Source organism: Daldinia childiae, assembly GCF_008694065.1.
Source record: "Daldinia childiae strain JS-1345 chromosome Unknown Scaffold3, whole genome shotgun sequence".
Classification (NCBI taxonomy): domain Eukaryota; kingdom Fungi; phylum Ascomycota; class Sordariomycetes; order Xylariales; family Hypoxylaceae; genus Daldinia; species Daldinia childiae.
Window position 1 is genome coordinate 2,194,946 of NW_022984644.1, and position 25,708 is coordinate 2,220,653.

General features: G+C 45.6%; 8 protein-coding genes across 9 annotated transcripts; 4 read left to right on the top strand and 4 right to left on the bottom strand.

The window, feature by feature from the left end:
- Positions 1–11: 11 nt before the first annotated feature.
- GL218_03316 (uncharacterized protein) lies at positions 12–1,445 on the top strand (the record flags this gene model as incomplete). The annotated part of the gene is made up of 1 exon (XM_033579872.1): positions 12–1,445. One exon carries the CDS (start codon positions 12–14, stop codon positions 1,443–1,445), a length of 1,434 nt encoding a protein of 477 aa, XP_033436055.1.
- Positions 1,446–1,661: 216 nt separating this feature from the next.
- GL218_03317 (Calcium permeable stress-gated cation channel 1) lies at positions 1,662–4,404 on the bottom strand (the record flags this gene model as incomplete). The annotated part of the gene is made up of 3 exons (XM_033579873.1): positions 1,662–3,980; positions 4,035–4,199; positions 4,258–4,404. 3 exons carry the CDS (start codon positions 4,402–4,404, stop codon positions 1,662–1,664), a joined length of 2,631 nt encoding a protein of 876 aa, XP_033436054.1.
- A 533-nt stretch (positions 4,405–4,937) lies between these two features.
- Positions 4,938–5,285, bottom strand: GL218_03318 (putative cytochrome p450 protein; the record flags this gene model as incomplete). Its single annotated transcript, XM_033579874.1, has 1 exon — positions 4,938–5,285. The coding sequence occupies one exon, from the start codon at positions 5,283–5,285 to the stop codon at positions 4,938–4,940; it is 348 nt and encodes a 115-aa protein (XP_033436051.1).
- A 3,189-nt stretch (positions 5,286–8,474) lies between these two features.
- Positions 8,475–9,788, top strand: GL218_03319 (Alkaline protease 1; the record flags this gene model as incomplete). The annotated part of the gene is made up of 5 exons (XM_033579875.1): positions 8,475–8,654; positions 8,702–8,914; positions 8,969–9,019; positions 9,071–9,224; positions 9,277–9,788. 5 exons carry the CDS (start codon positions 8,475–8,477, stop codon positions 9,786–9,788), a joined length of 1,110 nt encoding a protein of 369 aa, XP_033436050.1.
- A 495-nt stretch (positions 9,789–10,283) lies between these two features.
- GL218_03320 (DNA mismatch repair protein MSH3) lies at positions 10,284–13,628 on the top strand (the record flags this gene model as incomplete). Its single annotated transcript, XM_033579876.1, has 1 exon — positions 10,284–13,628. The coding sequence occupies one exon, from the start codon at positions 10,284–10,286 to the stop codon at positions 13,626–13,628; it is 3,345 nt and encodes a 1,114-aa protein (XP_033436943.1).
- An 850-nt stretch (positions 13,629–14,478) lies between these two features.
- GL218_03321 (uncharacterized protein) lies at positions 14,479–16,425 on the bottom strand (the record flags this gene model as incomplete). Its single annotated transcript, XM_033579877.1, has 3 exons — positions 14,479–15,345; positions 15,403–15,924; positions 15,982–16,425. 3 exons carry the CDS (start codon positions 16,423–16,425, stop codon positions 14,479–14,481), a joined length of 1,833 nt encoding a protein of 610 aa, XP_033436944.1.
- A 3,353-nt stretch (positions 16,426–19,778) lies between these two features.
- Positions 19,779–21,009, bottom strand: GL218_03322 (uncharacterized protein; the record flags this gene model as incomplete). Of its 2 annotated transcripts, XM_033579878.1 has the most annotated exons (5): positions 19,779–19,816; positions 19,876–20,261; positions 20,310–20,551; positions 20,607–20,798; positions 20,854–21,009. In XM_033579878.1, 5 exons carry the CDS (start codon positions 21,007–21,009, stop codon positions 19,779–19,781), a joined length of 1,014 nt encoding a protein of 337 aa, XP_033436946.1. The 2 variants fall into 2 exon arrangements, with proteins under 2 accessions (XP_033436946.1, XP_033436945.1); XM_033579879.1 differs by lacking the exons at positions 20,607–20,798; positions 20,854–21,009 and having other exon boundaries at positions 20,310–20,539.
- Positions 21,010–24,603: 3,594 nt separating this feature from the next.
- Positions 24,604–25,117, top strand: GL218_03323 (putative ethanolamine utilization protein; the record flags this gene model as incomplete). The annotated part of the gene is made up of 3 exons (XM_033579880.1): positions 24,604–24,749; positions 24,800–24,891; positions 24,948–25,117. 3 exons carry the CDS (start codon positions 24,604–24,606, stop codon positions 25,115–25,117), a joined length of 408 nt encoding a protein of 135 aa, XP_033436947.1.
- Between the last annotated feature and the right edge of the window lie 591 nt (positions 25,118–25,708).

A 25,708-nucleotide genomic window follows, 5' to 3' on the forward strand; every position in this document is an offset into this window, starting at 1 on the left:
CCGACGCATCAATGGCGCTTCGGCAGCACAAGACAGCAACCACCCGTCGGAGGGCTGCAGTGCTACTATTCTTCAGCTCAGTTAGCCTCTTCGTGCTTTTCATCTGGAACCATCTTGTTCTACCAGCCCCTAACCGGGACACCCCAACATCGCTACTCCACCACCAACAACATCTACAAACCCACGACAGGGAACAAGAGACTAATATCGACCTCTCAAGCGCACGAGCTCCCTTCATCGCCTGGCCCCTCAAGCGTGTCTGCGCTGAGACAACATATGTCCCCGGCCTAACGTTTCTCTGCGACAACAATAGCGGCGGACCAGGCAACATCCGGAACTACATCCTGACATGTATACGCTACGCAGTGGATGCGGGCGCGTCCGCACTAGTCCTACCGCGCATCCAGACCCGCTCGCCCTCCAACCCGGCCAACCTGTTCCACGAGTACCAGGAGTTCGGGTACATGTTCGACGAGGCGCGTTTCCGGAGCGCCGTAGCCGATGCGTGCCCGCGCATCGCCGTGTACGCTCGCGTCGAAGACGTGCCCGGCGCGCGGGCCAAAGCGTCCAGGGCGAACCGGGCTATCGACCAGATCGTGGAGCGCGTCATGCCCAAGACCTTCGGAGGCAGCCGCGCCGGGTGCGATCAGCGGGATCCGAACCGGCATACGGATCGGTTCGGGGGCGCGTTTCGGGATTGGCTGCGGAGCTCGGCAGCAGAGCGCGGGTGGGCGCCATCCAACGACGTCGATAACCCGCGACTGATCCGTTTTTCTTGGGGCGTGCTGTGGGACTGGCCTGTGTATCGCGACGGGCCCGAGTTTGCGGCAACATTCGGCGGGCTATTGAAGATCCGGGATGATATCTTAGATGTCGCAGATGCGATTGTGGCATCGATGAGGACGCTCGCCACCTCCACGCGAGGGACCGAGACCGTAGCAGGCCAATCGTTTCTCGGAATACATCTGCGGACTGAGGCGGATGCCCTATCGCGGTGGCCGTCGTACGAGAACCAGACTAAGAATTACTTGCGCGAGGCTGCGGGTCAGGGGTACCAAGGGCGAGCAGCGTACATAGCCTCGGGCAATGAGACAGAAACGAGGAAGTTTGGCGCAGAGGCCATGGTGACCTTACAACTAGAGGTTAGGTCCAAGTACGACCTACTAGACGAGGGAGACGAGAAGCTAGAGAAGCTGAAGTCGTTCAGCTGGGACCAACAAGCGCTAGTAGATTTTGTAGTGCTACTAAACTGCGACTACTTCGTCGGAGTAAGTCCGAGCAGCTTTAGTATTAATGTGGCGTTGAAGAGACACTTACAGGGTGAGGGTTTATATACACGGCCGTGGAAAGTTGGAGGGCAAGGTGATGGAAGAAGTTGGCTCGTCGGACGCTATGATCGGTATTGGGAGGATTGGTTATTTATGTTTGATGGCATGTGGCCGTAATTAAATCCAAAAGACCAAGCAAATGGAATTTTATATTTAGCTCCTTTCACTTATTCTTCCATATTCGTTTCTTTCACCATGAACCGCTATATCAGATGCACATCTAAACAGTAGTACGTTAATATTCTAACAGAACGCTACAGTAGAAATCAAGAATAGGGTATAATAGTAATATTTCAATCTTTTCGTTATAAGACGTCCTAATTCTCATTGCCATCATACGTTGTCATCGCCATTGCTGTCTCGCCAAATATGGGTATCTCCAAGACTAAAGGAACTAGAAACGCTACCCAGCTCGTCATTACTTCTTAGCGACGCCTCCCTGCGACTACCATTCTCGCCAACACTCCCCGTGCTAGAGCTAACAGATGACTCTGGCAGAAGTGGTGGTGGATCTTGATACACCCAAGGCTGTTCTAAGGGGACAACAAGACTCGGGTTTATGAACCTCATCCCCTTTTCCTTATCTTCGTCGATGGTGCTCATGCGTCTCGTTAGTCGAGTTTGCCGTTGTACTTGGTCTGGATCTCGATCAGGACGAGTTTCCGAACCAGGATCAGTAGCGCGCTTAATACTACGAAGCGCGATAAATTTCGTAAGTGGAGTGTATCGCTGCCGGGAATAAAAGCTATACCAAAAAGTCAAGACAACTAGAGGTGCAATAAATGATGCAGCTATAAAGGCTGTCTGCAGTACCAAGAAAGCAATCATGATAACTTCGAATGCAACTAAGCCAACAATGATACGTCCGCATATAATCGGCCATGCGCCACCAGTGGCGTGCTGTGGTTGGTCCATCGAATACAACAATTGATACTTGTAAACAAAATATCCGAGTGAGAAATAGCAGACACCAAGTAGCAAGACAATGTGCGCGCCAGGGAGGATGCTGTACACTAAACAGAGGATAAACACCAGTAGAGCGGTAGGGAGGTAGAACCCGTAGTTGAACAGACTGGGTCGGACAAGCTCAGCAAAATCTCGCGGCGTCTTCGCTCCCATCCGATAGATGGCATACAGCGTGATGCCCCCGAATTGGAGAAGTTTAAATGGAAACAGGCCGAATCCTTGCAACATGATGAAATTGAGGTAGAAGTTGTTCAAGTTTTGTATCGAGATGGCCAACTTCTTTGCGATAGTACGCGTATCGCTGAGCGAATCTCCGATTATCTTCCAGAAATCCGATAGAGCTGCACTACCTGAGACCGCATAGACAACAAAGATATTGAAGAATATGAAGAAAAAATTCTTCGATATCGTGGAAAGTTCAACATCGCCTTGAGACATCATGCCTTGCTTGTTGGAAAGATAATCGTAGAGGTATGGCACCAAGACGTTGAGCAACGAAACCACGAGGGTAGGTAAGCCGGTCCGTACGAAAGCCCTCGTAATATCGTGCGCATAAAGTGTCTCGGCAAGGGAGGGCGCTACCTTCGAAATGCCACAAAGGCTGAGTAACTGAGCTAGTACCGCTACTGGGAACAACCAGATGATGGATAGGAAGGTGATGAAGAGGGTAACGGTCCATGCTTTTAATCGACGCTTGTATCGTGGAGTATAAGTGTTCTTCCAAATAACATCTGAAGGAGCAGGCGCGGGCTTCGACAGCAGCTGTCCTGGTCTAGGGTCAATGGTGGCTTGCATGGCCATTTGACACGCCGCAATAGAATCCATCGTCACAAACGCGGTATCTGTTGGCGTATACTCTTTCCTTCTCGCATTTCGGATTTTCTCATCAAGACGACGTAACTTCTCCTCGTAATAGTCAAGAGCATCGGTTTTACGACTGCGCATTCTAAGAAAGCCATACCGAAGACGAACTTTAGGTCTCGCCCTCTCTGCGATAAGGTCCCGTAGGCCATCGCCGGTGAGAAGACGCCTATTCTCCTGCGACTCCTCATCGTTGTCATCGTTGCCTTGGCTAGTCCTGTCCGGATCTGGGCGTTGTTGATGATTGGACGCTCCTGTTGGTGGTCTCCTAGCTAGATAAACACTCCATGCTTCTTCAAGTTTTCGTAAAAGGATTTGTCGTTCGGCCATCAGACCGTCTATCTCAGACCAGTTTCGACACAACGCAACGCTTCGCACATGTCCGATCTCTAAGTTCTCCACAAACTCCTTAACCTTCTCCTCTGATCTGATATCTTCGGGAACTCCCGTTAGCCGGAAAGTCCGGTCGGTTATTGTTGACTGAGTACCCAAATAGTCCTGCCTCACTTTGATCACTTTTATAGTCTCGGAATTCATGAAGTACATTGTAAGGAAAGAGAATAACCAAGTAAAGACCGGAGCCCATAGCAAGCTCCAGCTCTTATCCTCAGGTTCGGGCTTCGTCAGAATATTTTCCATGCCGCTCATGCTATAGTTTCCGTCTCGCAGTACCAAGTTCATAAACATGGAAGCATCTCCGAAGGATTCGCTAGGCGGTTGATTCGTGCCGGCATTGAAAGTCTTGTGGATAGGCCAAAGAACGGCGAGGGCGAAAAATAACATGGTAGTAAATAGGCGGAGCGACATCTTGAAAAAGGATAGAAACTAGAACTTCATAAGCAACCCATTGATCAAGCTCTAGGTTGGTATAACACTTACCACAAAGGCATCTAAGCCTGCAGATGCCAGCACCTGTTCCTCTGTAATTCTATATAATGCTGGTATCCATCCAAAGAAACTGTCGGGAAGCGCAGGAAGCGCAATCTGAGGATCATAGTGACGTCTCCGAGCGGCGTAGAGAGTCTTCCACCGAGGTCTTAGGATCTACTCGTGATAATTAGCTTCAGGACCTAGGCGGGATTGACCATTGGCGACTACTCACACAAAAAGCGACAAAGGCTGATATACCTAAGGCGAGCGAGATTACAAGCTGAACATAAATGTCCTTGCTGTCCGGTCCTGCGGCTTTCTCGCCATCTTTCCCGTCATGGCAGAACCGAGACTGACCATCACCATCACCATTATCCATGACTTGGTGAGATGGCAACGCCAGAGAAAATGAATATGTTGTGCATTAGGTTAAGTACATGGGTAGTAAGGAGGTATTTAGGGGGGAATAGGTTTAAAGAGGAAAAAATCAATAATTTGATGTAATCGGAAACCTCACGCGACGAGTCAGAAGCTATAGTGGGGCCGGCGATAGTGGATAGTGACGTTCCCGGTACAGTTAGGCTCCAATTTTGGGTACCACCCGACATTTTGACAGCGGTATTGGTCCCTGGAAAGTATCACCAATGCCTAGAACTACCGGCATAGCGGCTGAAGTATCTACCTGACATCCCGACATGATGTATACCTATTCGACATAACTTCTATTTAATTAAATGAAACTACGTAGAACCTCATAAAATAATGATATCAAATACGAAATATTAGATCTATCAGATTGGATACATATATCATATATCACGAAAGAAGCCTTATTCTTATTCAAAGACTAGATTCATTATGTCCAAATATACATGATCTGTTATCTTCTACCCCCTGAAGCGATCTCCTAGTTCATGCACCCCCTTCTCTCTTTGCATACTCATCCTCGATGCGCTCTTTATAAAGTCTATCATTTTCCCGTTGTTCGTCAGACACATCTTCAATGCGTCGGTTTGAATCTATACCGTTCCCGTTTAGGGCTCGGTCTGAGGAAGAAACCAGACGACCCGACGCATCGTAGTCGCGGCGCTCATGACGGAGGGGCTCGCCGGTACGTTGGGACGCAGTGTGAGTGGTGGTGCCCGATGGGTCACTTGCAGTATGTTCGGCATAACGGGACCCAGTGGTTTCCCCGTTGCGAGTAGTAGAAGATGAGAAAGACATTGTTGAAGAGCTGTAACTGTAGCTATTCGACGACATGGTGGTTAAGATGGTTTATGCTAGGTAGTGTTCTTCGTTTGATAGTTTAGCGATAAGTTTAAAAGTTGATGAAGTTGTTAGTTAGAAGGTAAGCCCTTCGATATAAGTCAATATATGGAGATATTAAACGTCATAAGTGGCGGGCTATGGGCAAATACGTGCATACGTCATACATCCACCACATCCGTTTACTCTTTGTTGTTCCCGCCCCTATGTATGTAGGTTCTCGCTCCTTCTCCAAGTTAATGAAATAGCAGTTGCATTCATCTTATACTGTATAAAACATGCGTGTACCGTATCCACCTAAGTACTTGATTTGCCACACACATTCCATCCTCCTGCACATAAGTGGCCCCTTCCCAAGAAGTTATAAACCTTATTCATCCCGCATGCATTAGGTCGTTACATATGTACTAATGTAGTTGTAAGATATGGATCAATCATATTCAAGACCGACACTATACCGATCCAATAGAGGACATTAGCTTTAGTATTTTAGTTGAGCTCTCTGAGACTGCGGCCGCTCTGCCCTTTCATTTGCCAAGTTTATCTATAGGTCGATTAAGCTGAACTACGATCAAATATTACATATACATATGTGCTTGTGTATCTAAATACTATATAGCTACGAGGACAATCCCAACATGTCAGTCTCAAATAAAAGGAGATCTTTTAATAGCCGTGTAGCAAGTCACTTAGATAGAGCACCAAGGCAACTAAACGCTGTCATAAACTCCTTATACTTAAGGCATAGTCCTACCAAGAATTATGTTACCATAAAACAACCAGATAGTAAAGCGAATTACAGTTTAGTTTCTCTCTATTCCGCGAAATGTACAAACATCTAGCTCTGCGGTTATTGTATTCCACATACATCGCAAAAGGACATATCTTGGAAGATAATGTTGTACAATATAATACTAGCATATTGCCCTATTGTTTTTAAACATTGTAACCTTAACCTACGGTGAATATTCCTTGCCTCCATGTTTTACCCAAGTGTGACGCCCTACGTAATAAGATCAACACTAGGAAGAGTTTTCAGTAACTAACAAGACTGAACTCTCGAGGATCCAATCCATAAATAATATAGCAAAGGATATCATGTGTTAGAAGTCTTGAATTAACAAGTATGAGACTGCAAGATACTTGGTAATAGGATGGCTAAGGTTACCATGTGTAGATCAAGTATGTACAGGTAATTCAGTAAGAACAAGGTATTTATGAGCTATAAAGCAAGAAAAATACAAGTTCTACTCCTTCCGTGCCACAGCTTTCACGGCCTCGCCGAGTCCCAGCTCTAGATAGTTACATACCTCGATATGACAAGCATGGGTACCTAAGGTATCCAGTGGCCAAGTTCATAGAGAATATAGATATAGAGACGGTAGTATATTAGTATTGGAGCTATCTAGGTAGAATATCTCAAACACTAGATTCACGATGACATCAACACAAGAGTAAAGGAAATCGATCCAATCGATTAGATCTGACTAACCAGGTGCCCCTTGCTTTCACAGCTGCTAGATATTACGATCAAGGAACACAAGCATCACACACTTTGATCGTTCGTTACCAATGCATGGCCAATACTGCCACTTTCCGTATTATTGATGTATCTGAGCGTTTCTGAGGCGAGTTGATATCTACTGTTCACTTTATCCCTCAAAGATACTATATGAGCATGCCCTAATTATAATAGGTATGTCCTTCCGATTCTACAATTTACCCGTGTGTAAACTTTAGGAATACGGCATATGAATCATCAGCAGCATTTCTGTGTTAGTTCAGACAACTTCAGCCTTCATATATGACCAATAGCCATCTTTTTCCCTAAGAAGCCAACTTTCGAAACATTTCCTCTATTAGCTATTTCCACATCACCCTACTTGTATTAGCAAATGCCATATTAAAATCACCCTATGTGCGGGCTATTCCTCAGCTAGCCTTCTGTGATAAGACACTTTAACCTTTCTGTACTCCCCGGGATACGAAATAGGTATGTCTCCGGCACAAGTCGTACAGGGTCACACGTTGTATACACTTGGCCCTACGAGGGAGTATTGGTAACTTGGCAAGGCAAGAAAGCGATCGACGACTAGATATAGTTAGACGGACTAACAATCTCGCCATCACCGCTCAAACGTTAGCTTAAGGAACTATAAATTTGTTCCGTAATACAAATCTATATTCTATAGAATACTCTGTTACTCTCCTCGTATGACTTCATTAGGTCAAAATGTTTGATAATAGCACTGTCATACGAACACGGTGAGTCGACTGGGTCCGTGATTGGAATAGGTGAAAGAAGGTGGACATTACCCCTTAATGGTGTACTGTGCAATCAAGCTATCCAATCAACTTCCCTCAAGTGCTAGGTTGTTAGTGTGCAGCGATTAGATGGTAATAGATAGCCTCAAATCGCGACCTAGCTGCCGGTACAGTCAAGATCGGGTCCTGATTTCGAGCCTTATCGATCTAAGTTGACCCAATATCACGGCCTCACTGCTGGTTGTGTGACTAGAATTAGCTCCGATGCGACTGTCACGCAATCACAAGCTTAATAATTCCGATCAGATCCGTAAGACATGTCGAAGAATAGAAAGGCTCTCAAATTCACATGAGAAAGCTTCGTAGGTGGGCCCTTTTCAGCAAATCAACGCTATCGAGTGAATTGTATATTTCTAGATTTGAGTACTTCACCCAGTCAGAAGTCTCGGCCCTTCCCGTGAGCTGAGGATGATTATTGGTGCTACTAAGTCACTATTAGGGTCTCAGAAAATACCCTCATTTGGTGTCAAGAACAAGAAAGTGAATAGAACTATTACATGACGAGTCATTTGAAGTGTTTATGGTGCCACAGAAGATATTATGAAAGCGAAAGGGGCTCCAATTCTATCCTAGCCGTTGCTTCTATAAAAGAATCAATGAAGACAGCATAGTTTATCTTTATAATTATCAACCAGCTGATCCAGCAAACTCCGTTCAAGCCTCATAAATCCTATTCTTACTCCGTTGCCATTCGTCTAGCTTATACAGAAGTACACCTCCGTCTTGCCGACTCGGAAAAGAATCACGATGAAGACCTTTCATCTGTTTCTCGCGGCTTTGGTGCCTCTTGCTCTAGCCAAAGCGCCTCTCATGCATAGAGACATTGCAGATGGCATAGACGATAACTATATTGTAGTTATGAAAAGCGCCACCCCGAAGACGTTTCAAGCGCATTATCAGCGGATCCATTATACTTCTTCTCAACGGACCAAAGGTGCCAAAAAGGGGGTTGTGAAAACCTATCAGGTTCCTGGTTTCAATGGCTACCACGTTGAGTGCGACGACGCGACTCTCGACAATATTCGTAATGATCCTCTGGTAAGTCAATTATACACCTCCAATAAAGTTATTCTAACTGGTATAAGGTTTCATACGTTGCTCGAGATGGCCGTGTGACTGCTCAAGCAGCTATCTCTCGCAATGCTCCTAGATCAGACCCCCAGACTGATACCTGGGGTTTGGGTCGAATTTCTCATCGGGACCCCGGTGTTGAGACCTACGTAGACGATGTCGCCCGTACTACTGAATCTCCAACTTATGCCTACATACTAGACACCGGAATTCGCGTGACTCACCAGGTAAGCCACATTCAATCTAATAAATATTGGACATTAGTGACTGACTTAAGCTAGGAATTTGGAGGACGTGCTACATTTGGAAAGAACTTCATCAACGGGGCTCAGGTAAGATGCACTAGCGAAGCTTCCTATAACATTTGCTAATATTTGCCAAAGGATATTGACGACAACGGGCACGGAACTCATACAGCTGCAACCGTCGGCGGCAACACGGTTGGAGTGAACAATAGTACTATGCTCATCGGAGTGAAGGTTCTGGATAAAGACTCGTCTGGAAGCTGGTCTGGAATCATTGCCGGAATAGACTGGGGTAAGTCGCTACGAATGAGAGAACACCAATGACAGAATCTAACATCTACCAGCTGTGAACGATGCTCAAACAAAGGGGAAAATCGATCGGTCTGTAATCAATATGTCGATAGGTGGCCCCAGATTCCAGGCTCTAGACGACGTTGTTAAGAATGCCGTTGCAACTGGTATGACATTAGTAGTAGCGGCTAGCAACTATGGTGTCGACGCATGCACATACAGCCCGGCAGCAGTACCGGAAGCAATCACGGTAGCAGCTATTGATCAGACGGACAATCGACCAGACTGGTCTAACTGGGGAAGTTGTGTGGACATATTCGCCCCGGGAAGCGACATCTATTCAGCTTGGATGGATAGTGACTCGGATTATGTCGCCATGAGCGGAACCAGTATGGCTTGTCCTCACGTCGCCGGACTTGTGACGTACTTGATGTCGCGAGAGTCAATTTCAGGTGCTCAAAAGGTCACCAGTCGCCTAATTGACCTCGGAACACGAGACAAGGTGCAGAATGCAAACGGAAGCCCCAACATAATCGCATTCAACGGCAATGAAGCTGAACTATAGAAGAGTTCAGGACATAAAGATTGGATCGAATTAGTGGGATTTCGGAAAACTGTTTCTTAGTAATAAAATAGAGTAGGTTGGATAGGATAGACGTCTGAAGAGGATACATTTAGGTTATATAGATTAATTTCATATTTTTCATGTCAATAGCAGTATGAAAACCTGGGTGATGAATGATTATGTGAAGAAGTTGTATTCTGTAGAAAAGAGGTTGTGGTGTATTAGGTTGAATTTGCGTGGGGGTTAGCCTTCCCCTAGCGGTATTTAGCGGTATATAGCGGTACGGGGCACTCATGTATCCTGTGGCTTAGTGGAGATTGGCAAGGAGCTCCCCTGAAGCAGAAACTCTAGAAGATGGTCTGTGCTGAACACTTAACGCGTTTACTGATTCTTAGACGCGTCCCGTCTTCAACTTTATGACGACTTATTTCTAAAATTCAAACCACCATTGACAATTTGCATTACTAGCGACATTAAGTTGCTACTATCTCCAGAATGGCCAGCCATCCCAAAGGGAAAAAGCAGCAGTCTCTCACTAACTTTTTCACCCCGAGGACCGTTAATGGTCTAGCTACATCCCTCCGAAAGCCCCAGACTCAAGATGCCGAGAGCCCCAATAATACCCCTGATAGCTCCCGAAAGAGACCGCTCCGAGAAGACACCGATAATGGGAATAATACACCCCCTAAGAAAAAGTCTAAAGCTACCGATGTAGAAAATGAGGATGACGAGTTAGAAAGCTCAACTGCTAGATCTCCTACCTTAGCCCTAAGCAGACCGGGTACTCGTACGGAACGTTATATATACAACGGCTCAACCTCTCGAGAAGATGCAATCGAGGAGGAGAAGGAAGATAGTGCTTCCGAGAAGCGGAGAAAAGAAGAGCTTCACCGTAAATTTGTACAGAAGCTTGGACGTCCGGATAGTATGGCATATGGCAGACGTGGAACTGGGCAGGGAGATGACGAAACACAAGCTGCGGCCGAGGACGCAGAAGATGGCGAAGAAGAAGAACCTCCGCCACCACCTACGAAAGGCAAGAAGAAGGGAGCCAAGACAGGGAAGCTTACACCAATGGAAATACAATTTTTGGACATCAAGAGAAAGCATATGGACACCATATTGATTGTTGAAGTGGGATACAAGTTCAAGTTCTTTGGCGAAGATGCTCGTATTGCCGCCAAGGAGCTTAGTATAGTCTGTATACCTGGAAAGTTCAGATACGACGAGCACCCCTCTGAAGCACATCTTGACAGATTCGCGTCTGCAAGTATTCCCGTACACCGGCTACCGGTACACGCTAAACGGTTAGTCGCGGCTGGTCACAAAGTTGGTGTTGTTCGCCAAATCGAGACCGCAGCGTTGAAGAAAGCCGGCGATAATCGCAATGCACCCTTCACAAGAAAGCTTACCAATGTATACACTAAGGGAACCTACGTTGACGAGATTGGGGAGCTGGACCAGAGAGATAACTCAGGAGCTCCAGCAGGCGGATATCTCCTCTGTATCACGGAGACAAAAGCCAAAGGATGGGGTACTGACGAGAAGGTCGATGTTGGTATCATCGCAGTACAGCCCGCGACCGGCGATATCATATATGATAACTTCGAAGATGGTTTCATGAGAAGCGAAATCGAAACGAGACTCCTACATATTTCGCCGTGCGAATTTCTCATCGTTGGTGATCTCTCTAAAGCTACGGACAAGCTCCTTCAGCATTTATCGGGCAGCGCTACCAACGTATTTGGCGATCGAAGCAGAATTGAAAGGATTCCTAAGTCCAAGACAATTGCTGCTGAAGCTTACTCGCATGTCGCTCAGTTCTACTCCGCTAAACTAAAGGAGGCTTCTGAAGGTAATAATGAGCAGGCTAGCGCTCTTCTCGACAAAGTCCTCAAATTACCAGAACCCGTCACCATCTGCTTATCTTCTATGATCAACCATTTGAAAGAGTACGGTCTCGAGCATATATTCGATTTAACCAAATATTTCCAGTCCTTCACTGCTCGTCAGCACATGTTGATCAATGGCACAACCTTGGAGAGCCTTGAGGTGTATCGCAATCAAACTGACCACACCGAAAAGGGCAGTCTTTTCTGGGCCCTGGATAAGACGTTGACTCGCTTTGGACAGAGGCTACTTCGAAAATGGATTGGTCGGCCCCTTTTAGACAAGGAGCGCCTTGAAGAAAGGGTAGCCGCTATCGAGGAGCTACTCGAGAATGCCTCGACAGCCAAGGTCGACCAACTAGAGCATTTATTAAAGAGTATTAGGACGGACCTCGAGCGAAGTCTAATTCGTATATACTATGGAAAGTGTACTCGCCCTGAGCTCTTAGCGGTTCTTCAAACACTTCAAAGGATAGCAATGGAATTCACGAAGGTGAAGTCATCTGAAGATACGGGCTTCACAGCAGAAGCAATTAGCTCCGCCATCTCCTCACTGCCACTTATACTGCCAACCGTCTTGTCGTATCTCGATCGCATCAGTGCCGAGGCAGCCCGCCGGGACGATAAATACGCATTCTTCCGCGAGAGTGAAGAAACAGACGCTATCACCGAGCACAAACTAGGTATCGCGTCTGTAGAGCAGGAGTTGGATGCTCACCGCAAGTTAGCTGCTTTAACTCTTGGCAAGAAGTCCCCCGTACCGTACGTTACCGTCGCCGGCATTGAGTACCTTATTGAGGTACCAAATGGCGACCTTAAGCGCGTCCCCGCCTCCTGGCTCAAGATCAGTGGCACGAAGAAGCTATCGCGTTTCCACACACCAGATGTCGTCCGCCTCATCTCGGAGCGTGACCAGCGCAAGGAGGCTCTATCAGCCGCCTGCGACGTAGCTTTCACCTCTCTACTCGAGGCCATCGCATTAGACTACCAACCACTCCGCGACGCCGTCTCCTCCCTTGCCACCCTCGACTGCCTCCTCTCCCTCTCCAAGGTCGCCGCCCTCCCCGGCTACTCCAAACCCACATTTCTCCCATCCGACTCACCCCCAACCATTTCAATCAGCGAAGGCCGACATCCCATCGCAGAGCAGACTCTAACAACATCTTACATCCCCTTCAGCACGACTCTATCTTCCCCAACACCCCTCGCCCACCTAATCACAGGACCCAACATGGGCGGCAAATCCTCCTTCGTCCGCGCCGTCGCGCTACTCGTACTCCTAGCACAAATCGGTTCCTTCGTACCCGCCTCGTCTCTGACTCTAACCCTCGCCGACGCAATCTACACGCGCATGGGTGCTCGCGACAACCTATTCGCCGGCGAATCCACCTTTATGGTCGAAGTCTCCGAAACAGCACGTATCCTCCGAGCCGCGACCCCGCGCTCCCTAGTCGTCCTCGACGAGCTCGGTCGTGGCACCAGCACCCACGACGGCGCCGCCATTGCCCACGCCGTACTCACCCACGTCGTGCAAGATACCCGCTGTCTCACCCTTTTCATCACCCACTACCAGAACCTAGCCCGCGTCGCCGACGGCCTCGACGGCCGCTGCAAGAACGTCCACATGCGCTTTACCGCCACCAAGCGCGGCATTGATGGCGAGGAAGCGCGAGCCGAAGGTAACGACGAAGATGGAGATGGAGAAGAAGATGACATCACATTCTTGTACGAGGTGGGTGAGGGCATGGCTCATAGGTCCTATGGTCTAAACGTAGCGAGATTAGCTCGCATTCCGCGGAAAGTGCTGGATGTAGCAGCAAGAAAGTCTAAGGAACTCGAGGAAACGATCAAAATACGTAGGTTGAATGGCGCAACAAGGCTCCTGGCCGATGTATTGGGGAACGGACCTGATCAGTTAGATCATCTTGTATCGAGTATTGAGCAACTCTAGAAACCCCTCAATGATGCCGATACTCTTAGAGCCCGTCATTTCATTTTGGTGGAATGCATTGCAATTTATGTAATAGAACGTGTGGTAGTCTAAATAACAGCTATCACTTAATGTACAACAAGCCCGTATTAATAATAAATATGTGAGTCCATTGCCAAAATTGTTAAGATAGTCTACCCTTTAGACCTAATATAGTCGTGAATCATCATCGAATAATGCAGAGTCTCTTGTTTGCATCCCATCAACCTAACTCCGCGGCTCTACGATGCCTTGGTCGATACCTAGTTTGCCCCAATCCTGGGATGAGCCCACCATACCCAGGGCGGAAAATCTTCACTCTCGAATCTAACTCATCCGTGGCGTGCGGTAGGTTAAAAGTTAGCGAATAAAATAGCCGAAGCCTATTGTCCTGCAAGTAGGGGTGGTGAAGGGAGAAATGATGGTCTTAACAATGGGCTCGGGGCCGAGTATGTACACCGACGGCGTTAAAAGAAACAGTCAAACGGCCAACTATGGGTCGATAAGACGTCCAATCGAGTTGCAAAAATGCGATAGTAATACTATACGCTCCAATATGATTTGCCTATGATTTGCCTATGATTATGGTTAGGATCGCGAAGTCATGGAATGCCATGAATACCATCACAGGCACTAGTCCTTGCCAAAAAGAGGGAACGTACCAGTGCCTTTACTACCTTAAGATTGGGAACTTTCCCACTCTCGAAAGTTTAGAGAATGATTTGTTCGGGGCTATTGATGATGCGTTGCTTAATTCGTTTAAGAGAACATAAGTAGCATTCCCTAGCCTACGACTCGAGACGTGTAGGTCGTACCAAATAACTGCAATCTTCTAAAGGTCGAAATCGTCAGCACCGGTCTGGTTGGGAGCATACGTTGTTGCATTATGATGAACCTGCATCTGTAAAGAGTTGAACCCTTCGTGACCATTGACAGGGTGGAAACTTGCTACCGGCTTTACGTCCTCTTCATACGTATCGTACATGCGAAATGCAAGTCCGTCTTGAGGTTGGACATAGAGCGGGTTATAGCTCTCGTTGTGATTAGAATTGATGGACTGGAAATAGGGGTTCGAGGATGCGACCGGCGGTTTTCGTGCTAAATTATCATTCTCCTTCCCGAGGAAATGCGATGAGGGTCGTTTGAGACTAGGGCTTGGAGATGCGAACGACAGATTCGGGTTGCCTGGTCGTAAGGCAAGGCCGGGTAAACGGTCTTGACTGTCAATGTATGTGAGCCCATCATACGCGAATTGGGACATTGTTAATGACTCACTGTCGCCTTCGTCGACCAGGGGGGGTGTCGGCAACGTCTGCTGTTCAATGTCAGCCGGAGTGTCACCGGCAAAATTTTGGGATAGCAGCCAACCTAGGTCACTATCCAGAACCAAAGGATCGTGGATCATGCTATTTTCGCCCTGAAACCCATGATTATGAAGGGGCAGCTGGCCCTGTGACACTGAACCGCAATTTGAAGCAGATCTCGAAATCCTCCCCCCGGCGTTCAAAGTTCGACTGTGCGCTGGCTGAATGAAGTCTTCTGTTGATGTGAACCGTTGTGCAGCCTGTGCTGCTGCGCGAGTAGTACGTGTGGTGCGAGTATCGCGAGATGAAGCACGGTATTTTGCCCTCTTGGAAACTGACGTTGCATGGGCTTGGGCTCCTCGACGTCTGGGCTTTCTCTCTACGTCGTCCTCATCCTCAAAATGTATGTTAGCGAGTTTCTCATACTAAGCTGCAGTTTCCTCTCCACTTACCTCGCTCCCATCGATGGATGGATCATCATAAACATCCCTAGATCGTTGGTAGTCGAGATTTAAATCATATACATCTTCTTGCGTTGTGACCATTGTGGAGTTGATTTCCAGTTGCAGGAGAACCGCGGGAGGCTTGCGCTGGTTTCTCTTACGCCGCTGTTCCTCCTTAGCGGCATCAAAGAGACCCATGCCAGGATATACCACACCCTTGAGACTAAGACTACCCGTATCGTTCTCGTTAACCTCTGTGACCTCGGTGAGGTTCTCTGACGGGTAGGAGCTTTCAGCCTCCGATGACTCATATTTTACGAGATCCTCTTCATCTCCCCAGTCTTCGAAGTTTCCCTGTGGTATCAGATCTAGATCACCCTCTTGGGACATAAGCGGATTAAGGTTAGATTGCCATGAATGAATTGGAGAGCCTTGTAGGTCTTCATAGCCATCCCCAAAGCTCATGCCATCATCTGGCTCGTGTTTGATATCCGTAAGATCAGAAACTTTGCGACCACGACCACGGGAGTTCTGTAGCACATAATACGTCAGAAAATTAATTCGCCACTAAGTCAGAGAAATACTTACTGCATTTCCGCGACGTCCACGAGTACCGCGGGCACCACGACGTGCCGTCGATCGACCAGAGGCCTCGTCTCTCTGAGTATGGCCACGTCGCTGTGGCTGGATACCTTTTTCATCCCTTGCCTCCATACGCTGGCGAACCAACTGGTCAATGTTGTATGTCTGGTTCCAGATTTCGAACTTGCGAGCTTGAGCAGCGCATGCTTCGTTGCCATAACTCTTGATGCGTAGGTTGTAAAGCTCCAGTAGGTGAGCCTTTGAGCTGACATGGGTGATCAGATGAGAAAGGTCAGAGAATGTTGGAATCTTTTCACAAGCGTAGCAGACGAGTGGGATGCCTCCTTGGTCGACTCGATGCGGTATCATTGCCTCTTCGTCGACTTCGATATCACGGAGGACCCCACCAGGGTCCTCAGCAATGTAGGCTTGGCGCGAGTAGGATGCCATTTCCTATAAAACGAACGAGTCAGCGATTTAGCTCTTGTAATATAGTTTAGCTGTTATCGTTATGTTTGATGAACATTGGGGTGATAAATAAGGTCATCAAAAGTAGTTTTGAGGCCATATCGTGTACCGGGGAATGAGCCATAGGCCATTACAAACACCATAGATATACATATATATTTCTATGATTCCAGGTAAATTGAGAAAATTTTGGACGGAAAACGGAGAGAGTAGGCTGCTAAGGTCAAAAGGCAGTGCCTAAGAAAAGAGCGGACCAGACCAAGGGAGAAAACGAATCCTAAGCAAGGAGCACCCCAGGTCCTAAAGGTCAAATTCACAAGGGAAATGAAGCAGTTGGATTTCCCGAGGAGCGATTCCTCAAAGTTTGGATATGGGGGGAAACTTAGAAGTTCTACATACCTAAAAGGCCCTGCCTGGATCAAACACGAGTTGATATCTAACTCCAAGCTGCTAATAGCAACCAGACGAAAGATCAGCCCAATGCGCTTGCAAGGGAAAGGGATTCAACGAATCTTCCTATTGAGCCTTTGCTAATAGCCTTGGGGGATCCGCAATCACGGTAACAAGTATCGAGAATTCGTGAAATAAGGCCGTCAATAACACTAAATATTAATTCTCCCAGCTATTATTAGCTGATCCTGAGATAGATCAATCAGTAGTTGTATCAAACTACCGGTGTTGTATTGTGTCGCAAGGTGGGTATGCAGAATCTAGATGCCAAGACCTTGGTCAAGAAGTAGGATTCGGATCTATTTGGCGGTTAAGTTGTCGTCCTATATCTTAACTAGAGGGGCTGATTCCCTGGTCGAGTCAAGGCTGCTGTATTTAATTATCAGTGATATACCCAAATCTTCTATCGCTTGTAGATGGCGTAGAGCAATTCAAGTCTCCAATGATATGGTCTCCAGGCGAATTATGGCCGTCCGGGAAATGTAGGGAGGCGTTGGGTAGGTGGTAGAAAAGCGGTCACTCAAATGAACGAAGGATATATTGGATGAATTAGAGTGATATGGCCAAGGCAAAATTGGGGTATCACACTGATTTGAGGCGTTGTGAGAATCGAATGAGGATGTGGGGACCTAATATTGCAAATGGCTGCTTGTCAGAGTATGGCTGGAATATGGAAGTGCGGTGATATGTGATCAAATTTCGTGATTGCGATTCGGAATAGAATTTTTTTTTCGTATAAGGCAGATAGATGATAATATAACGGGAGGTAAAAATGGTGGAGGATGGGGTAAGATTAGGAGAGTGAGAATGACTTCTTCGGAGGAGTTGCAAGAGGAAGAGGAAGAGGTATTGTGCTTTGTGAATTAAGATACCAAGAATTGAGGCATCTCAAAGGAGAATACTAGAAAGAAATCCAACGATCTTGAGTGGTTACTTACTCCGGTTGTTATGAACTCTTTCCGCAGGAAGTGTGAAGAAGGTGTTGACTCCTAAATCAGCCCTGTGTAACTTGAGGAAGATAAGGCGGTTGGATGTGTAGACATCTGCCCTAGTTGATTTATGTTGTTTGATAGGTGGAACTACCTGGTAGAAGGTGAAGAAGGGGTAGAGGCTGGGAAATAAAAATTGTCGTAGTGCGAGGGAGGAGGACGTTACGTTATATGGATGGTTACTGCTGAATTCAACAATTCAACACATAGCGATTGCCAATGTTTTGGTAAAATGTATGAAGTGGTCTAGTACGTAAGGTACGGTGCTTTCCTAATCAACGTCGTTGCTTCCAATTGATCCTACATCAACCATGATGCATACATGTATTACTTGCATTTATGTACCTGATTTTACGTAACTCAATGGAGGTATGTACTCGAGTTAGAAAAAATACAGAAGCAAAAGGGAATTCTAGGTTGTCTTTTTAGGTATCTCTTACACTGAAAGATAATGTGGCCTGTGCTTGTGTGCATACTGATCTGATACAGAAACCTTGGAAACTACAATGTAGGTAGGTACATACATGTAGGTTAGGTAAGGTACCTTATGAGGAAGGCACGAAGGGGGTGAGGCAACCACGTTTCCAGAAGATGATACCTACATGTAGGTAAGTTTGGTACCAAGGCAACTAAGACAACAAAATAGTGTTGTAAAAAAAATAAACAATAAAAGGGGAATGTTGGGACTAGAGGGAATTGCATGATTCTGATGTAAGTATCATAACTACCGCTTTAGGCTAGCAACGAGGAAAGAAGAGGCTCGAAGTTGGAAAATTTCGTTGGCTGTTGTAAGGCATGAAGATATCAGGTAGCGATGTTGATGGACTCAGTTATTTTTGCTAGGCTCTAAACCAAATCTTCATAAGGAACTAAAGGTTGAAGGGGACCTACCTACATAGGTACCTAAGGCAAATAATACAAGGCAACTATTTAATCAATTACATAAGTTAAGAAAAATAATATTATATTAGCTTCACACATTGTACAGTAATAAATTCCTAGGACACTACATTACCTAAGGTTGGTACTAAGCCGTACGATAGTACTGCCAGCTGTAGAAATTTGACTTCGAAAAGTCTATCATGGTTAAGGAGTTCTAACAAGCTACTAACCTAGTAAATTAAACTAAAACCATTAGCACGTTTAGATTATTCAGAATTACATATATATCTTATGTACCTAATTAGCATAGATCCCCCAGTCATCTAGTATGTACCTACCTACCAGGTAAGATGCTTCTTTAATATGTTCATAGTTCTTACCCTCGGGACTTTATTGTGACTATGATTCCCCGTATATTTTCTCCGTAATTCAAGTAACTAGGTCAGCTAGCATTTTCTTGAATCTATTATCTTATCATATGTGTTGTTGTTGATTTCTGAACAATAGGTGCTAATGACTTAATATCCAGTTAAAATTTACAAACAGTAGTATTCGTAACAGCAGTACTAAAATAGGGGTTCAGACACTAAGATAGGCTGGCATAAAGAATTATTACATTGTCACCTGCAAAGTTCACAGAAAGGCATCAAAATAACTGGCGTGCCTCTACAAATATCTTGATACGTACACCATCTTCTTTAATGTCCTTCTGATTTACAAAGAGATATGAGGTTGAGGATATGTAAGAGTGAGAATTAAACCAATCATAAAGCGTACAGGTTTAGTCAACGTGCATTGTTCCTCGAGGTGCGTACACAGGTACGTAAATGTCACTACAGTTTTCAAATCGGAATACACCAAGCTAAGCAACCTTAGGAACGCATCATAATTGATAAATCAACAAAGAAAAATATTTCGAGGATTTAGTGGATTAATAAGAACATTAATTGATATGTGGGTGACGCGCAAAGTTGTCCGCAGCCCATAACCCATAGCTATCCTACAAATCGCTTCCTACACCACGGGATTTGCACCGGGTAGGTTGGTCAACCCTATGAAAAATTAGAAATCGAAACCCAATTATTGAAAACAAGCATATCGCGTTACTTACAGCTATCGATATCCTCCCCTACCATGTCGGGAACTTTGCATTTGTTCTGCTGGGAAATACTTTGTGTCTTGAGCATCGGAGCAGACACGTACGTGTGTCCATCCATGGCCTTTTGGAGGGAATCATCTTTCCAGCCAAACATGTAGTCGGCATGGCTGCTATAACCAGTGGTGTCGCCTGTCGCCCAGACGAAGGGCTGCTTGCCGTCGGCGAAGTCTGCTGGGTCATTGAAGGCTCTAGTATCCCACATCGTCTCAAGAAGTATTTGAGGAAGCCTAACCGGATGCGTAGAGGGACACGGGCCACCCGACTCGAAAGTACCACTCTCAGGGTACGCGACGTGGTCTTGGTGGTTAGGGGAATCTAAGTTCTTGCCGTCCCAGCAACTACACTGCGTCAGATCATTTCAACATACATACGTGTAAGATACTCACGTAGGGAAGCGATGGTTCGCCATTATACCCCCAGGGCAAGGCCTCGTAGGGAAACCGATACTCTCTGGGGCACGAGTACCCTGATTCTCCATACAGATGTAAGTTAACTGACGCCACTTCCTGGCTTCCTCGCGGTCGTGGAAAGTTGAGTCGCCAACAAGCATACGGAAGCCAGGCTTGAAAGCTGTGACAGTAGACTTTTGGGCAGTGTCGAATAGGGCATCAGTCATGTAGTAAACAACCTTTGTAGTGAGTTAGACAGTTATTATAAACTCATTACGCTCGATCCGTGCTCACCATGCCGCCCTGGGTGCCTTCCATGCCTGCCTGGGCCATCTGCGGGACCCTCTTGAAAGTACCATTCTTGCCACGGTAGAAGATGACAGCAGTCCAATAGTTAGAGAGATCTTCTGTGAACTGACAGGTGGTACAAGTCGAAAGCGCGGCGAGATCATGTGTCTCAGGAGGCATAGATGCATTGAAAGAATCCTTTATATCATTAGTCACTAATATAGAATATCAATTTCGATAAATATAAACATACGCCTCCAATGATCTGGTGGAGATGAGCAGATGGATTCATGCCTGGGTTGACCAAGGGATCTAGGCGCTGGACGGTCAAACTCGAGCAGCCGAATCGAAGCAGTGCGCTCGCAGGCGCAAACAGCCCCAAAGCTGCGGCGAAAATTTTAAGCTGCATCTTGATCTTACTTCCCAAACTGTTGATTCAGAGTTAGTATTGGACCTTGAACCAAAAATCGAAGTTAGAAAGGGACAGGCAAAAGGGTAATTATGGTCTTAGCCATGACGATTGCCTGCCATTCCGTAAACCACTGCCGTCTCACCCACACCCGGCAGAAAACCCAGCTTAATTTTCGGTCTCGGAGGATATTACTCATTAATATCGGAGAGCATTTCGATAGGCGAACCCGTCTAGCTTTGATTCCGGTTAATGTGGAGAAGGGTTACTGGTTCGGGACTTGAGCATGGATTAACACTGCCCAGAGCTTCGGTAGACAGACGACGAGCGGCCTTGTCCAGTCATTTACCACTTGTGACGCATTTTTAAAGTTAAATCTGATGTCCACTCGGTAGATAATATTTCCAGTCCCTTTTAAAATATGTACATCTGTTCGTATTAGGCCCCCCTATTCCTCACTCCATACCATCTTGTGCTCTACCGGAAACAGGGGTAATATATGTATAACTCCATCACCATGTCTGGTAAGGTTTAGTAAGGCCACACGAGTTCTTATACATTAGAAACTTATAGATGCCGATGGGAACAATAGCCCGTGGACAAGAATTCAATGAAACTTCAAAATTTGAAATAAATATTGCCTAGATTACAGTAGACCTATGTGTTGGGATATCTTTTATTAGACCGGAATCATTAATCCCGCCCCCCTTTCTTTACAATCCCCGCACTATAGTTGTCATATAATATCAAGAAGTTACTATTCCTGGCGAATGATGGCAGACGATCAATTCTTAGTTATCTCTTACCTCATGAAGCTCGGCGCTGCAGCTCCAATCATAACTGGTATGTCCGGCTAAAGTGGTAATTAAACCACACCGAGACTTTGCATAGTTTTAAATGTTATCCAAGAGCTAGTATATCTTCTCTGATACTATCTAGCTCATTCATAGAATGCTCTCAATTCCTATTGTAAATACCTAAACTTGTCAGACAACCTTAAATTTCATTTCCAGGTATATAAATAATCATTTCGAGAAATAATAACCTCACGATATTCACGATGAAAGTCTCCTTCGCACTCATATCACTCTGTTTCTCCTTGATTCTAGGCCAGCAAGTTCCTGAATGCAGTCGGGAGCTTGCGGCAACAGATGACTGCGCCGATGTCATCAACGCTAATGCCTGCTACAATCAATTTCGGTTTAGAGACAACCAAACACTATCATGTATCGGCGGGACGAATAATGACGAGCGAGCCAAAAAGGTAAGGCGGGCTACAGGAACCTTAATTTCTATATACTATGCTAATGAGGTGGTATAGGCGTGCAAGTGTTGCGGTTGTGTAGGCCAGGTGATGTGCAACTGGGTGAAGCAACAGCGATTCCAATGCTAAGAAAATGGTACCTCTGAGCCGGAAATAATGCAAGGGCTATATGGGGATTTGAAGAACTATACCAATAGTTCGTTCGATTAGAGTCTACGATATGGTGTTATATTTGATAAGAGGTAGCTAACCCAGAGAGTACTCTACTTCTGTACAGTCTCCACTTCCTAATATCAAATAAGTCCGAACAAGACAAGTCCTCCTCTGGTTTTCAGTTCATATGTTAGTAATTCTTTAATCTATTTAAAATACCCCTATCCCAAACTACGTAGGTAAAGGGTCAGTTTTTAACGAATTACATACCTTCTATACCTGAAATGGATAAATCAAGTAGGTATAGTTTAAAAAATCAGAAATATAATGCCAATGCTAGAGAGCGGATAGCACATCTAAGGTCGTTAACACTTATTGTTTCTTCCAATTTCGGATCGTAGACACATGCTTCTCCCGCCAGTGACCTAACCCCTTTACGTTCCTACGGCAACTTCACAGGACTAGGATGTGTAAATCCTTTTACCCCTATATAGAGAGGTTCGCTCACGGCGCCGTATGCTCCCTAGATACCATGTATAATAGATGAGAGATATGATGATAATCCATCCATACAACATAGGAAAGGCAGATGAATAGCTACCTAATGTAATATGGAAAATTGCCATTTTACTTAGGTGTTAAAGGTCCTCTCATCTCATAACCGAACGTTGAGATTATATCACAGCACCTATCACATGACCTGATGAATTTACCAAGAGTTTTAAAAAAAATATCCGATATAACTCAATCCTATCACACGAACGAACTAGTCACCTAAAACTTCACTTGCCCAACTTTTTAATCAACAATTCGCTAAATATGACAAACCCAGACAGACTGCAAGATACCATCCCAGTGTTCTGCACAGCCCCTATATCTGAAGAAGTTTGTGAAACTTACTAGGAAGCTCGTCAATTAATTAATCAGAAATTAATAGACGTTAGACGAATTCTTTTCGCAAAGCTTAGGTGCGCCAGAGCTTGAGGGTGTAGATTGGATTGGTATGTGCTTGAGAACGGTCCCACCCGTTCAAAATAAACTCCCTTTAGGACCATGCTAATTATGATTAAATAGCTGTATTAGTCGATACGCTCGACGTCGAGGCTATCAAAAAACCTACGAGAGCGCCAGTAGGGAAACCAGCTTCATACCCTTTCCACGGCTGGGGCATTGAAGACGTCTTTAAGTTTTCTCGTGAGCATTTCGATCCAGTCAGGCAGGGTATTTTCTCTGAACATCTAGTTATTCTCGATGAACAGACTGTGGAAGATAAGACCTGCCTGTTGGTGACGTCAAAAGAAGGTCGCGAGGCCGAGGGCGAACGGTTAGCTGTCAGGGCAGACTTTCGATCATCCTTAGTACTTCTCAATCTAAAATCTTTAGGAATTGTTGGAGATGGACATTTCGAGGTTATCGGGCCTGATGGAGTGATTAGACTTGGATGAGCATTGTAATCACGCTACTTAACTCTGAATGGTTAACCATCATTCTCTATTCAGCTCCTAGGTGGGGCTCCCTTGACATCAAACATGTAAAATATTATTAACTAATTAAAAACATAACTCGATTATAGTAGATAAATTCGCAATATTATCTTACATAAAGATATAGGTGGAAGCCAATCCGGATGCATGCGGGGGAAGTTGAGTGGCGATACTAAGATATGTACAGGCCAATATCCCAGAGTCCCAAAGTGATAGTGCTAGCGGAACGTAGCGGCGATCACGAACTCCGCATTCGAGGACGCAGGTAGAATATAGGTAGCTTATCTGCGTACAATGCCGAACCATCCCCGTCCAACTCCGTCCAATCGGGATGAGTACCTAAATTTGGGGTAGATAGGATGCGGATCTTGGAGCTTGACAAGATAATGCAGGGACGCGCGCCCAACCAGAGACATTGATCAGACCGTAAACAGGAAAGGAGCCAGTTGAAAGCTCCCCATCTTAGTTCGCATTGTGCTATAAGAAAATGTAAGTCGGTATTCTGTTATCTCCTGACCGGAGGTGGTGAATCGTATTAGTGGAGAAAGATGTTGCGGCCGAGTTCGGGATACGAAGCCTAGGTAGATATCTCGATAGTATAGATAGAAGCTTATATAGACAGTGTTTTCTAAATATTCGAGTATCACTAGGTTAGATAATTCATCTTGGGATACCTGTTGATCGATTTACAAGATGGGATCTATTATCAGCAAGGCCAAATCAAAGACGGGCTCGACCCCAGAAGGTCCTGTTCCAATGTCTTATTATTCAAATGCACAGAGTACCAAGCCGCCGCTAATCGCAAACGATAATGCATTTCTAGGCGATGTTTCGACGTCGTAAGTTGTGCCTTAAGCCGTCACATGTCTCTCCTCTAACCAGACAAAAGCGAGAACCTCGACCCCGCGAAACCTATCTCAGCCGGGTTCTACCGTTTGGAGAAGGGGACGCCGCTTGTATACGAGTATACGTATCACGAGAGTAAGCTTCATCTGATAAAAACTCCAGAAGTGATCAATTGACTAATATGTCTATAGTGAAGGTAATCGTTGAGGGTAGCTTTGATATAAGCGATGAGGCAGGCAACAAAGTGCACGCTGTACCTGGCGATGTTTTCTATTTCCCCAAGGGCTCAAAGATCACTTTTACTACGGATGACTATGGACTTGGCTTCTACTGCGGACAGAGAAAGAAGGACACCGCATAATGTAATATTGTGCGTATACAGGGGCACATAATTATTCTGGGGTCGCGCGGGTCATAACTCGAATAGCCATACCCAGTCAGGTCAGAGTACATAATATTGAAAAGATACCACGTGTTGGATGTTATATAAGGGCAAATAGGCAAACTGATCATCTCGATATTATTAATTCCGGTATTATGAAGGTCTCTGGCTTGGTGACTAGTCGTAAAGCGGACAGCCAAGGCCTAAAGATACATGCTGCACTGATCGTAAAGTGGAGAAGAAATTCGAAAGAGGACTACGTAAATATGAAAAGATCGTAGAATAGGAGATATATTGTAAATTGTGAAAACGTTGGAATTCCTGAGATGGAAGCTAGAATGTATGAAGCTTCTATTAATACCTAAGTATGAAATGTCCGAGTGCAACCCTTATGACTCTAGTTATGGTGAAATGAACTGTGAGTAAGAGGGGAAACATTCGGGATCTCTCTACTCTTGCCTTGTATCCTAACTACCATTTAGACTTACGTTAGTAGGTTATTAGATTGCAAGAGATGTTTTTCTAACCAGCCTCTGGCCGGACTCAATAAGACATTAAGAGATAGTATTG